The sequence below is a fragment of the Chiloscyllium plagiosum genome, unplaced genomic scaffold (genome assembly GCF_037043375.1).
Source record: "Chiloscyllium plagiosum isolate Xiang-an unplaced genomic scaffold, Cpla_swu_hap1 HiC_scaffold_39, whole genome shotgun sequence".
In the NCBI taxonomy this organism is placed as follows: domain Eukaryota; kingdom Metazoa; phylum Chordata; class Chondrichthyes; order Orectolobiformes; family Hemiscylliidae; genus Chiloscyllium; species Chiloscyllium plagiosum.
This window is the reverse complement of record NW_028270177.1, coordinates 41,176,928-41,190,966: the sequence shown is the minus strand read 5'-3', so window position 1 is coordinate 41,190,966 and position 14,039 is coordinate 41,176,928. Positions and strand designations below refer to the sequence as shown.

General features: G+C 41.0%; 1 protein-coding gene across 3 annotated transcripts in view; it reads left to right on the top strand.

The window, feature by feature from the left end:
• The window catches only part of lins1 (lines homolog 1), a 64,412-nt gene that overhangs the window by 39,477 nt on the left and 10,896 nt on the right, over window positions 1-14,039 (top strand). For all 3 annotated transcript variants that reach the window (XM_087981334.1, XM_043677649.2, XM_043677650.2), the window contains one exon: window positions 6,421-6,562. In XM_087981334.1, the coding sequence (XP_087837460.1) occupies window positions 6,421-6,562 (142 nt within the window). The remainder of the gene's footprint in view (window positions 1-6,420; window positions 6,563-14,039) is intronic.

Genomic DNA, 14,039 nt, shown 5'->3' with positions numbered 1-14,039 from the left:
GTACTTCACTAATGATCACATACATTTTATAAATCTTTCAGAGACCTGAGTTAACTTTTTATCATCACAAAAGGTCAACTGACCTTTGGCAGCCATCTGTGCACACTGTCCACCTTTTTCAAGGAAAAGCCCTTTTCAAAAGGATGCAAATTGAATTAAGTTTATATCATGAAAGTTAGAATTATGCTATATCCTTACAAGGCAAGATAGACTCTACAGAGACCAAAGACTAACAAGACATTTAAGAGAATGAGAAATAAGAGTAGGGCATTCAGTCCATCAAGCCTGCCTTCTATTGAATAATATGATGGCTGATCTATGCCAGGTCTTAACTCCTCTTTTGTACCAGCTCCTCATGGCCCTCAACTCCCTGATATTTATCTACTTCCTCTTTTAATACTTTCAGTGATCTTGCCTGCACATATCTCTCTGGGGTAGAGTGTTCCAATCATTCTAAGATATCAGTTTTAAATATATATAGAGTCATAGAGATGTACAGCTTGGAAACACATCCTTCGGTCCAACCCGTCCATGCCAACCAGATATCCCAACCCAACCTAGTCCCACCTGTCAGCACCTGGCCCATATCCCTCCAAACCTTCCTATTCATATACACATCCAGATGCCTTTTAAATGTTGCAATTGTACCAGCCTCCACCACTTCCTCCGGCAGCTCATTCCATGCACGTACCACCCTCTGAGTGAAACAATTGCCCCTTAGGTCCATTTTATATCTTTCCCCTCTCACCCTAAACCTATGCCCTCTAGTTCTGGACTCCGCGACCCCTCATAATTTTGTAAACCTCTATAAGGTCACCTCTCAGCCTCCAACGTTCCAGGGAAAACAGCCCCAGCCTGTACAGCCTCTCCCTATAGCTCAAATCCTCCAACCCTAGCAACATCCTTGTAAATCTTTTCTGAACCCTTTCAAGTTTCACAACACCTTTCCAATAGGAAGGAGACCAGAATTGCACGCAATATTCTAACAGCGGCCTGACCAATGATCTTGCTAATCGGATCACCTATACCTTCCCCCAGATCATTTATGTATATAACAAACAACAGTGGTCCCAGCACGGATCCCTATGGGTCACAGTTCTCCATTTTGAGAAACTCCCTTCCACTAATACAGTCTGTCTCCTGTTGCCCAACCAGTTCTCTATCCATCTTGCTAGTACACCCTGGACGCCATGTGACTTCACTTTCTCCATCAGGTTACCATGCAGAGCCTTAAAAAATGCCTTACTGACGTCCATATATATGAAATCTACAGCCCTTCCCTCATCAGTCAATTTTGTCACTTTCTCAAAGAGGTCTATTAAGTTGGTAAGACATGACTTTCCCTGCACAAAACTATGCTGCCTATGACTGATAATCCCATTTTCTTCCAAATAGGAATAGATCCTATCCCTCAGTATCTTCTCCAGTAGTTTCCCTACGACTGACATCAGGCTCACCGGCCTATAATTACCTGGATTACCTGCTACCCTTCTTAAACAAGGGGACAACATTAGCAATTCTTCAATCCTCCAGGACCTCACTTGTATTCAAGGATGCAGCAAAGATGTCTGTTAAGGCCCCAGCATTTCCTCTCTCACTTCCCTCAGTAACCTGGGATAGATCCCATCTGACCTGGGGTCTTGTCCACCTTAATGCTTTGTAGAATACCCAACACTTCCTCCCTTCTTATGCTGACTTGACCTAGAGTAATCAAACTATAATTCCCTAATGATAAAGGCCAAAATTCCATTTGCTTTTTTAGTTGCTTGCTGTACCTTTATACCAACTTAGTAACTTTTGTTTCTCAGATCTCTTTGAAACAACTTACTGATCACCTTAGTCTTATGCCTTCTGGTCTTAGATAGATCTGTCATGAGGTAGGGTTTCTCACAAGCTACTCTGTCTAAGCCTCTAATAATTTTGTATACCTCAATCAGATACATCCTCAGCCTCCTATGCTCCAAGGAAAACAAACCCAACCCATCCAATCTCTCCTCATGACTGATAATTTTCATCCCAAGCAATATCCTGATGAAACTCCTGTCCATCCTCTGCAGTGCAATCACTTTTTTGTTTAGCTGATACCAATGCCTGTTAACAGGAGTTTTCATGTTATTATGGGTGAGATATCGGATTGCATAGATTATAAGAGCAGGGAGGTCATTTTGGAGTTGTTCAAGACTTTGGTTAGGCCACAGTTGTGCAGTGCAGTTCTGATCACCATACTGTAGGAAGGATGTGATTGCACTGAATGGACTGCAAAGGAGATTCACCTCGATGTTGCTTGGGATGGAGCATCTTAGCTATGAAAAGAGGCTGGCTGAGCTTGGGTTGTTTACTTGAGAGCAAAGAAGGTTGAGGGGATCCTGATAGAGGTGAAAAGATTATGAGGGACATGAGCAAGGTCGATGGAAAGCAGCTAGTTCCTTTAATTCAAGAGCCAATAACAAGAGGGAATAATTTAAGATGAAAAGCAAAGTGTTTAGAGGGGACATAAAGGAGAAAATCCATTTCATCAAGGGGTTGGTATGGGTCTGGAATGGACTGTCTGGGTGGGTAATTGAGGGCAGGAAACCTCACAGCCTTTCAAAACGGCTGAAAGTGTCATAATATTCAAGGCCATGGGCCTAGCGCTGAAAACTGGGCCTGGTGTAGACTTAGTGTATTTTTGGCAGTATGGGCCAGAAGGGTTCTGTACTGTATGATCCTACAGTGCTTTGATTAAGCTGGTGTGGAAGGAAAAGTACATGTTAAATGGATCTACATCTACATATCATCTGTTCAAGACATTGCATAACTTCTGATTATTGTAGCTTTAATATGCTTCCACAGATGCAGACTGCCTATGCAGAGTGTGGGATCACAGTAGTGAGACAACTCCATTTTCTGTGGTGAAGTTTGAATGCACAGAAACAAAACATGTTAAAAACCCAGACCACCTCCCCTGCCCCCAACCTTGACCTTACTATTTTAAAGGAGCCTGAATTAACCTGAAAAGTAAACTGCAGCATGAACATTTCATTGTTTTATTTTGAATTTGGGATATTTAATTGTTGATTGCCACATTTCCTTTCTTTACCTTTAGGTAATCCCTGGATAACACAAAACACAATCCAGTGTTCATTACACTGCATAAAAAAACTCCAAACCTGATTGAGTTTATCAAGGTTAATGGCTTTCATTAATCAGTAATTTATAAAATATCAGTGCCCAAATGCCAGTTTTCAGTGGGCCACTTTAATGTCATTTTGCTACAAAAAACAGTTAATAGATTGATAGATTGGCAGTGAAATGATTAGTGAATTAGAATGTTTATGGAGTCAGTTATTAATCACTGAGATGTAGTGTGCTTTCTGCAATATGTCATTTGTAATTGATAGTGGTGTTTTGTGACCTTCCACTACACCACATTGGAAAGCAAGGATGCAATTTGTAAACGTACTTATACTTCAGTAATCCATTCAGTAACCATTTTGTATTTTGAACAACAAAATCTTATCATTTAAAATTAAGGCATTTTGACAAAATAAACTGGAAGAACTTGATTTCTCCCGCAGAAAAGATCAGTAACCAGAGGACACAACTTAATATAATTCACAAATTAATAATCCTGGGGAAGAAATGAAGGGACAGTGGCATACTGGTATTGTCATTGGAACGGTAATCTAAAATAATCCCACCATGGCAGCTGATGGAAACTAAATTCACTGAATAAAAATCTCAAATTGAAAGTTAGTCTCATTAAATGTGACTTTTGAACTAACCCATCTGATTCAGTAATGTCCTTTCTCCTTCCTTTAGAGAAGGAAAACTGCCATCCTTATCTGCCCTGCCTTGTATGTCACTTCAGACTCTCAGCAATGTGGTTGTCTCTTAACTGCCTCTAAAATTACCTAGCAAGCCACTCAGTTTCAGGACAATTACAGATGGGCAACATGCTGATCTTGCCAGTGATGCCCATATCCTATGAAAGAATAGAAAAGTAAAGGCCTTTGATTTGATGTAATGATTCCTGCAATAGAAACAAAGAGATTATGACTGAGTTGCCAACTTAACTAAACAATAGATAATTAGACTCGAGTATTAGATTTGAGTACTCTCTCTAATATTATGATAAGGAATATGGTGACAGAGCACTTTGAACATTGCAATAGGAACAGCAAATCCTGTCGGATCACAAAAGTATTTAACCAGCTGACATAAGGAAACCAGTGGCTGTAGTATGTTTGGATTTCGAAAAGGCATTTGATAAGGTACTACACAAGAGGTGTGGTTTGACAAGATTAGAGGTTTGGGAGTAATACCTATCACCACACAGACAAGAAATAAACAGACCATTTTTGGATTAATTGCCCAAGGGTCAGTAGTTCTGCCTGAGTTGGAACGTAGACAGGCTACAAATGTGGACAAGGTGGAGAATGATGTGGAAAAATGTGAGGTTTTTAACCCTGTAAGAAGAATAGAAAAACAGAAGCTTTTTTTAAAAAATGGTTAGAAACTATTGAATATTGGTGTTCAGAGGGATTAAATGTTCTTGTACACAAAATACATAAAGTTAACATGCAAATACAGCAAGCCATTAGGAAAGTAAACATCATAATTGCCTTTATTGGGTTAGATTTCTCTGAAGTCTGAATGTACTGATTACAAGGTAATTTCAGTGAAGCATAAATTTCTGATGAGCAAATAACTTTGTTTGTAACCCTCCCAAAAAGTCCCCAACTCAAGTTCAAATCAGAGAATTTGGAGGGTTCTGTTTGAATGATCAACTAGGTACAAATAGAGGGATTAAAACTTGTTTTAACTCATGGCTCACTGTAAAACTGACATCCTGACCGTGCCAACCAAATCCCCTCTTCTCCCGTCCAACATCCAATCACCCTACATTTGCCTTCTCTCAGTGGTTGTCAGAGCAGCTATATAATGTTTATTCTGAATATACTGACTAGAGTAGACCTGCTATGGCATGAAAAGGGGCAAGTTTTCTGTGGAGGTCCACTCAGATTGCCATGTGCATGGTTTGCTGGACTAATACCATAATGGATTCTGTTTCAGAAGTACAGCAGAAAGATCCTGGAGAGGTACCTGGCAACCTTTTGTCTTATCTAGGATAGAAGATTTAGTCCTGTGATTTTGTGTGGTGAAACTGGATATATAAAAGCAAAACCTGGGAAATGGAGAATGGGCAAGACAGGGAGTCACTGGAGAGACTTTTCAGAAATCTCACACAGACTTAATGGACTCAATAGCCTTGTTCTGTAATATCCAGTTCCTTGTCAGCTTTGACAAAGGGTCAGTTAGACTCGAAACGTCAGCTCTTTTCTCTCCTTATAGGTGCTGCCAGACCTGCTGAGATTTTCCAGCATTTCTCTTTTCGTTTCAGATTCCAGCATCCACAGTAATTTGCTTATATCCGGTTCTATGATTCTCTAAGGATTCAGTAGTCCAAATGTTTCAAAATTAAACCTTAAGCTTTGTGAGAAGTATGAATAGATCTGTCATTGTTGGTAAGTGAGGTTATGACTTCATGGGAACAGGAATTCTCTGCCAAGTGGTATTGCCATGGACACTTGAAGTGTTTCCAAGAAATGGGCTTGCAGTCTGACCATACTGTAATGGGATCACGGTTTTAGATATTTATTCGGGATGCAAGAGGCAGGAAACGGAAGATTACTGTTAAAGAAATCCTGGGATCTGGACATAATTCCTCTTATAGTCTGGAAACACTGGAAATTATGGTTTAGGAATTTGCAGACACTAAATGTTGTCTTGGGACCTCAGCTGAAAATCAGGGAGTCTGATAGCATTATCCTGACGTCCATCAAACTTTCCTTTTAGTCACTGGTTGACACATTTCCCAGAATTGAGAAAATGGTCCCTAGAATATAATGCAACTTAGTCACCATAAACCAGTGGCTCAGATAATATGTGGGACATTACGTGCCCTAATGTCTTTGTTGTTACAAATCACTGTGTTATCCAACTCACTTTGTTTCAAATGCTAAACAATATTTTAGAAACGACTGAAAGAAAGTCTTTGATTAAGCATCTGAAATTTACAACTAATTGCATTTGACCAGTTGTTTTTATATATAGCGGTGGTTTCCTTTCTTCATCCTTTCTTCATTTACTCTGATGGATTTTTCTTACAAAGCTGTTTAGCCAGCCTCATATGTTTGAGGTAACAAGCAAAGGTTCCTGCCGAAAGTCAGCAAGTCTGACAGCATCTGTGCAGAGAAAACATAGTTAACATTGAAACGCTAGTTCATTTGTTTAATATCCCCAAAATCTGAACTTGTTTTGTTTTATTTATCACGTAAACCAAGTTTCAATTAAAGCAAAGCTGGATTCTTTACCAGTCCTTTTTTCAACACTTTTTATTGGTAGCTTTTAATAAGTTTTGTTGTTGCTTGTTTTTAGGATCTATCTGTGGAGAGTTGGATCAGCAGTTATCTCTACGCTCTGTCAGAAGACCCTGGAAATAGCCAAGCAGCTGAATGGGTGCAAACAATTACATTTGTCATTAAAGAAGTCTTAAAGAGAAAGTCTCTGAATAAGGCAGGTTAGTGAATGTTTGTGGAAATGTCCAAGGTCAAAAACACCCTTAGAAATAGAAACAGTAGGAGGCCTTTCGGCCCCTCAAGCCTGTTCCGCCATTCAATTGGATCAGACTGGTACACCATTCTTCATGTTCACTTTCTATATTTTTCCCGTAACCCTTGATTCCCCTACTGATCAAGAATCTATCTATTTAAGCCTCAAATAGATACACAGATTCTGCCCCACAGCTGTCTGTGGCAAGGGGTTCCAATGACTCTCAACCCTCATAGAGAAGAAATTCCTTGTCATCTCACTATTAGAACATAGAACAATACAGCGCAGAACAGACCCTTCGGCCCTTGATGTTGCGCCGACCTGTGAACTAATCTCAGCTCGTCACCCTACACTATTAAATTAGCACACCATTATTGTGTAGCAATGTTGTCTGGTGTTGGACTCTGTGCTGAGGGGAAACGTTATCTCATCCTTCACCCTGTCTAGTCTATTAAGAATCCTGTAATAAAAATAAAAATTGCTGGAGAACATCCAAGTCTGGCAGCATTCGTGGAGAGAAAACAGAGTTAACATTTCAAGTCTAGTGACAATTCTTCAGAACTTCCCACACGAACAGGCAAGTTTCTGGCTGTTGAGACTGGCTCTAATGCAATGAAGGGCACATCGAGTTCCAAGAGATCAATTGTGTTAGGGGACTCTCTTGTCCGAGGTACAAACAGACGTTTCTGTGGCCACAGCGAGAAATCAGAACGTCGTGTTGCTTCCCTGGTGCCAGGATTAAGGATGTGTCAGAGAAGGTGCAGAATGCTCTCACGGGGGAGAGGGGCCAGCAAGAAATCATTGTCCACATTGGAACCAACGACATAGGAAGGGAAAAGTTGAGAGTCTGAAGGGAGATTACAGAGAGTTAGGCAGGAATTTAAAAAGGTGGTCCTCGAGAGTAGTAATATCTGGATTACTCTCAGTGCTACGAGCTAGTGAGGGCAGGAATAGGAGGATACAGCACATGAATGCATGGTTGAGGAGCTGGTGTATGGGAGAAGGATTCACACTTTTTGACCATTGGAATCTCTTTTGGAGCAGAAGTGACCTGTACAAGAAGGATGGTTTGCACTTAAATTGGAAGAGGACTAATATACTGACAGGGAAATTTGCTCAAGCTGCTCGGGAGGATTTAAACTAGTAAGGTGGAGGGATGGGACCCAGGGAGATAATGAGGAAAGAGATCAATCTGAGACTGGTACAGTTGAGAACAGAAGCAAGTCAAACAGTCAGGGCAGGCAGGGACAAGGTACGACTATTAAATTAAACTGCATTTATTTCAATGCAAGGGGCCTAACAAGGAAGGCAGATGAACTCCGGGCATGGCTAGGAACATGGGACTGGGATATCATAGCAATTACAGAAACATGGCTCAAGGATGGGCAGGACTGGCAGCTTAATGTTCCAGGATATAAATGCTACAGGAAGGATAGAAAGGGAGGAAAGAGAGGAGGGGGAGTGGTGTTTCTCATAAGGGATAGTATTACAGCTCTGCTGAGGGAGGATATTCCTGGAAATACATTCAGGGAAGTTATTTAGGTGGAATTGAGAAATAAGAAAGGGATGATCACCTTATTGGGATTGTATTATAGACTCCCTAAAAATCAGGGGGAAATTGAAAAACAAACTTGTAAGGAGATCTCAGCTATCTGTAATAGGGTGGTTATGGTTATGGGAGGGGATTTTAACTTGCTGAACATAGACTGGGACTGCCATAGTGTTAAGGGTTTAGATGGTGAGGAATTTGTTAAGTGTGTACAAGAAAATTTTCTGATTCAGTATGTGGATGAACCTACTAGAGAAGGTGCAAAACTTGACCTACTCTTGGGAAATAAGGCAGGGCAGGTGACTGAGGTGTCAGTGAGGGAGCACTTTGGGACCAGTGACCATAATTCTATTAGATTTAAAATAGTGATGGAAAAGGATAGACCAGATCTAAAAGTTGAAGTTCTAAATTGGAGAAAGGCCAATTTTGATCGTATTAGGCAAGAACTTTCAAAAGCTGATTGGGGGCAGATGTTCGCAGGTAAAGGGACAGCTGGAAAATGGGAAGCCTTCAGAAATGAGATGACGAGAATCCAGAGAAAGTATATTCCTGTCAGGGTGAAAGGAAAGGCTGGTAGGTATAGGGAATGCTGGAATGACAAAAGAAATTGAGGGTTTGATTAAGAAAAAGAAGGAAGCATATGTAAGGTATAGGATAGATCGAGTGAATCCTTAGAAGAGTATAAAGGCAGTAGGAGTACAGGGAAGAGGGAAATCAGGAGGGCAAAAAGGGGACATGAGATAGTTTTGGCGAATAGAGTTAAGGAGAATCCAAAAGGTCTTTACAAATACATTAAGGACAAAAGGATAACTAGGGAGAGAATAGGGCCCCTCAAAGATCAGCAAGGCGGCCTTTGTGTGGAGTCGCAGAAAATGGGGAGGTACTAAACGAGTATTTTGTATCTGTATTTACTGTGGAAAAGGATACGGAATAGTGAAATAGATGGTGACACCTTGCAAAATGTCCAGATTACAGAGGAGGAAGTGCTCGATGTCTTGAAACACAAAAAGGTGAATAAATCTCCAGGACCTGATCAGGCATACCCTCGAACTCTGTGGGAAGCTAGAGAAGTAATTGCTGGGCTTCTTGCTGAGATATTTGTATCATCAATAGTCACAGGTGAGGTGCCGGAAGACTGGAGGTTGGCTGACGTTGTGCCACTGTTTAAGAAGGGTGATAAGGACAAGCCAGGGAACTATAGACCAGTCAGCCTGACGTCGGTGGTGGGCAAGTTGATTGAGGGAATCCTGAGGGACAGGATGTACATGTATTTGGAAAGACAAGGACTGATTAGGGATAGTCAACATGGCTTTGTGCATGGGAAATCATGTCTCACAAACTTGATTGAGTTTTTTGAAGAAGTAACAAAGAGGATTGATAAGGGCAGAGTGGTCGATGTGATCTATATGGACTTCAGTAAGGCGTTCAACAAGGTTCCTCATGGGAGACTGGTTAACAAGGTTAGATCTCACGGAGTACAGGGAGAACTAGCCATTTGGATGCAGAACTGGCTCAAAGGTAGAAGACAGAGGGTGATAGGTTGTTTTTCAAACTGGAAGCCTGTGACCAGTGGAATGCCACAAGAATCAATGCTGGTCCTCTACTTTTTTTCATTTACATAAATGATTTGGATGCGAGCATATGAGGTACAGTTAGTAAGTTTGCAGATGACAACAAAATTGGTGGTGTCGTGGACAGCGAAGAAGGTTACCTCAGATTACAACAGGATGTTGATCAGATGGGCCAATGGGCTGAGAAGTGGCAGATGGAGTTTAATTCAGGTAAATGTGAGGTGCTGCATTTTGGGAAAGCAAATCTTAGCAGGACTTATACACTTAATGGTAAAGTCCTAGAGAGTGTTGCTGAACAAAGACACCTTAGAGTGCAGGTTCATAGCTCCTTGAAAGTGGAGTTGCAGGTAGATAGGATAGTGAAGAAGATGATTGGTATGCTTTCTTTTATTGATCAGAGTATTTAGTACAGGAGTTGGGAGGTCATGTTGTGGCTATACAGGATATTGGTTAGGCCACTGTTGGAATATTGCATGCAATTCTGGTCTCCTTCCTATCGGAAAGATGTTGTGAAACTTGCAAGGGTTCAGAAAAGATTTACAAGGATGTTGCCAGGGTTGGAGGATTTGAGCTATAGGGAAAGGCTGAACAGGCTGGGGTTGTTTTCCCTGGAGCGTTGGAGGCTGAGGGGTGACCTTATAGAAGTTTACAAAATAATGAGGGACATGGATAGGATAAGTAGACAAAGTCTATTTCCTGAGGTGGGGGAATCCAGAACTAGAGGGCATAGGTTTAGGGTGAGAGGGGAAAAAATATAAAAGTGACCTACGGGGCAACCTTTTCTTGCAGAGAGTGGTACGTGTATGGAATGAGCTGTCGGAGGAAATGGTAGAGGCTGGTACAATTGCAACATTTAAAAGGCATTTGGATGGGTATATGAATAGGAAGGGTTTAGAGGGATATGGGCCAGGTGCTGGCAGCTGGGACTAGATTGGGTTGGGATAGCTGGTTGGCATGGACGAGTTAGACTGAAGGGTCTGTTTCCCTGCTGTACATCTCTATGACTCTATATGTTTCAATGAAATCATCTTGTATTCTTCTAAATTCCAATGAGTAGCGTCCCAATGTATTTTACCTTTTTTCCTTAGACACGAAGTCTGTGAAAATTGTGCCACCATTTATTAAATTGGGCCTTTGCATTAACCAACTTAACTATGATCGTTTTAGACTTGTATTGCATTGATCTGGCAATGTGACCTAGTATTTTGTTTGCTTTTTTGGTCACACCAGTGTAGAGTGCATTTAAACTCCGTGTCTTGGGTTCTTCTGAATATTTACTCATTATTTATATATCTGCCATTTTTTTTAAATGGACATAACATTTATCTCAATTTCGAATTGGAATTAAATTCATACCTGTCAAAAGAGCACGAAGGTGAATCTATGCACGACCATTCTGACCTTTTCTCCATCCTGCCCCATCTCCTTGATCATCCCATCCCAACCCATCCCATCTCATCCAATCTTCTATCCTCCAGACTTTCCTTTCTGTTCTCTTTCTAATCTGCCTCCTTCTCATTTTCTGCATCCTCAGCATGGTATATTTAACTCAGTTGGCTTTTACTCTTTCCCTCCCCCATTTCAGTAACTTGGTTTTGCTCTTCTGTCCCTGCCCAGGGAGCACTCGCAAATATCATTGAAGTCCTTCATTATCAGGTTATTTGAAGTTTGTTGCTTCTGCTGCATTTTATGAATTTGTTAACTGATTTTTGTTTTTTGTTTGGAAGAGTGAGTGTTCCAGCACTGACAAGTGGAATTTGGGGATATCTCCCCATGGAGTTATTGTTGCCCCAATCTCTACCTGCTACAGAATCATAGAAATGGTACAGCACAGAAGAGACATTTGGCCTTCTTTGTCCATGCCAAACTGAAGATGTCCAGGTGCCCTTCCTAAATCCAGCTTCCCACACATGTCCCATAGCCCTGCAACTTACAGTACTTAATTGCAGATCCAGGTACTTTTTAAAAGGGTTTAAGGTCTCTGCCTCCACTAATAACTCAGGCAGCAAATTCCAGACACCTCGCACTTGTATTCCAGATCTCTGCCAATGAAGGAGAGCATTCCATAAACCTTCTTTACAATAATATCTACCTGTACTACTATCTTTAGGGACCAAGATCAGTACTGCTATCTTTAGAGACCAAGATCTCTCACTTAATTTACCCGTCTCAGCATATTCCCGTTTATTGTGCATTCAATTTACTGTTTGACCTCCCTAAATGCATTACTTCACACTTATCAAAGTTTAACTTAATCCGTCACTCTCCTCCCCAATCCAACAACATGGCCAATTTGTGTGTCGTCTGCAAATTTCTGAACTGTCTCCTTGACATTCAAGTCCAGTACATGAAACAAACAGCAGGGGTCACAACACCGAGCCCTGTAGTACACCACTTGAAACTGCTTGCCATTTGTGAAACCATTACTCTTGATTTCCTGCTACTAAGCCAACTTTCGATTGAATTCAACACATTACCCTGTATCGCATGAGCATTTACCTTTTTGACCAGTGGGACCTTGTCACATACTAAAATCCATGTAGACATCATCCACTGTACAATCCTCTTCGATCCTCCTTGTCACTTTCTCAAAGAATTAATTTAAATTTGTAAGGCTTTACATTCTCTTAACAAAGTCATGCGAACTACCCTTGACTATCTGTGCCTTTCTAAGTGACAATTTATCCAATCGTTCGGGATTAGTTCTGACAATTTGCCCACCACCAAAGTAAGACTGACTGGTGTGTAATTGTTTGACATTTCCTTTGTACTCTTTTTAAACAACAGAGCTGAAACTTTATTGCTGGAACAGCACAACAGGTCAGGCAGCATCTAGGGAACAGAAGATTCGACGTTTCGGGCACATGCCCTTCTTCAGGAATGTTCCCTAGATGCTGCCTGACCTGCTGTGCTGTTCCAGCAATAAAGTTTCAGCTTTGATCTCCAGCATCTGCAGACCTCACTTTCTCCTTTTAAACAACAGAACCACATTCACATTCCTTCAGTCCTCCAGCAACCCTCTGTATCTAGTGAAGATTATAAAATAACAGCTTCTGCTATTTCCTCCCTGACCTCCTTTAACATCCTTGGTAACAATTCATTTGACCCTGGTGACATTTCTGTTTTCAAGGATTCCTACCCCTCTAATACTTCCTCTCGTGATCATTTTAACCAATATTTCACACTGTTTCTCATGAATTACTATCATCTCTTTCCTTTGTGAATACAGAAACAAAAAATTCGTTTAAATTTGGGGTGGCACGGTGGCTCAGTGGTTAGAGTGCTGCCTCACAGTGCCAGGGACCCGGGTTCGATTTCAACCTTGGGCAACTGTCTGTGTGGAGTTTGCACATTCTCCCCATGGTCTGCGTAGGTCTCCTCCCACAATCCAAAGATGTGCAGGATAGGTGAATTGGCTATGCTAAATTGCCCAGAGTGTACAGGGATGTGTAGGGTAAGTACATTGGGGTAAATATAGGGAATGGGTCTGGGTGGGTTACTTTTCAGGGAGTCAGTGTGGACTTGTTGGGCCGAAGGGCCTGTTTCCACACTAGAGATTCTATTAAAAAAAATTCTTCCCATATTCTCTGCAAAATCACAGAAGTTCCCTTTTTCATCTCTGATAGATTTCCTTAATTGTGATTAGGAGATGCTGGTGTTGGACTGGGATGTACAAAGTTAAAAATCACACAACACCAGGTTATAGTCCAACAGGTTTAATTGGAAGCACTAGCTTTCGGAGCACCACTCCTTCTTCAGGTGGTTGTGGAGTACACAATTGTAAGACACAGAATGTATAGCAAAGTTTTACAGTGTGATGTAACTGAAAATATACATTGAAAAATACCTTGATTGTTAAGTCTCTCATCTGTTAGAATGACCATGATAGTTTCACTTCTTTCATATGCAAATCACAAAACATTTTTTAAAAGTTACATTCTCAGGTTAATTGTAACAATTGGTGACAGCCAGATAATATGTTGAAGGTGTTAGTCCCCTGTGTTCCCTGTCTGTGCCATAATGTTTAGACTGATTCTAATCTAAAAAGTGAGTTAACAGAGTCTTACATGGATTCAAATCGGGGAGGACGGGGCCGTCTGGCCCAAAAATACACAATATATGTAAAATGTTAAAAATCACACAACACCAGGTTATAGTCCAACAGGTTTAATTGGAAGCACTAGCTTTCGGAGCGTCGCTCCTTCATCAGGTGATGTCCAAACAATGTCAGTAAGGATTTTGCTTTAAGCTGTTGTGCCCTTCTGTTGTGACATCTCATGATTTTTAAGAAAAAACTTAATGTCTCATTTTTATTAATCTCACAA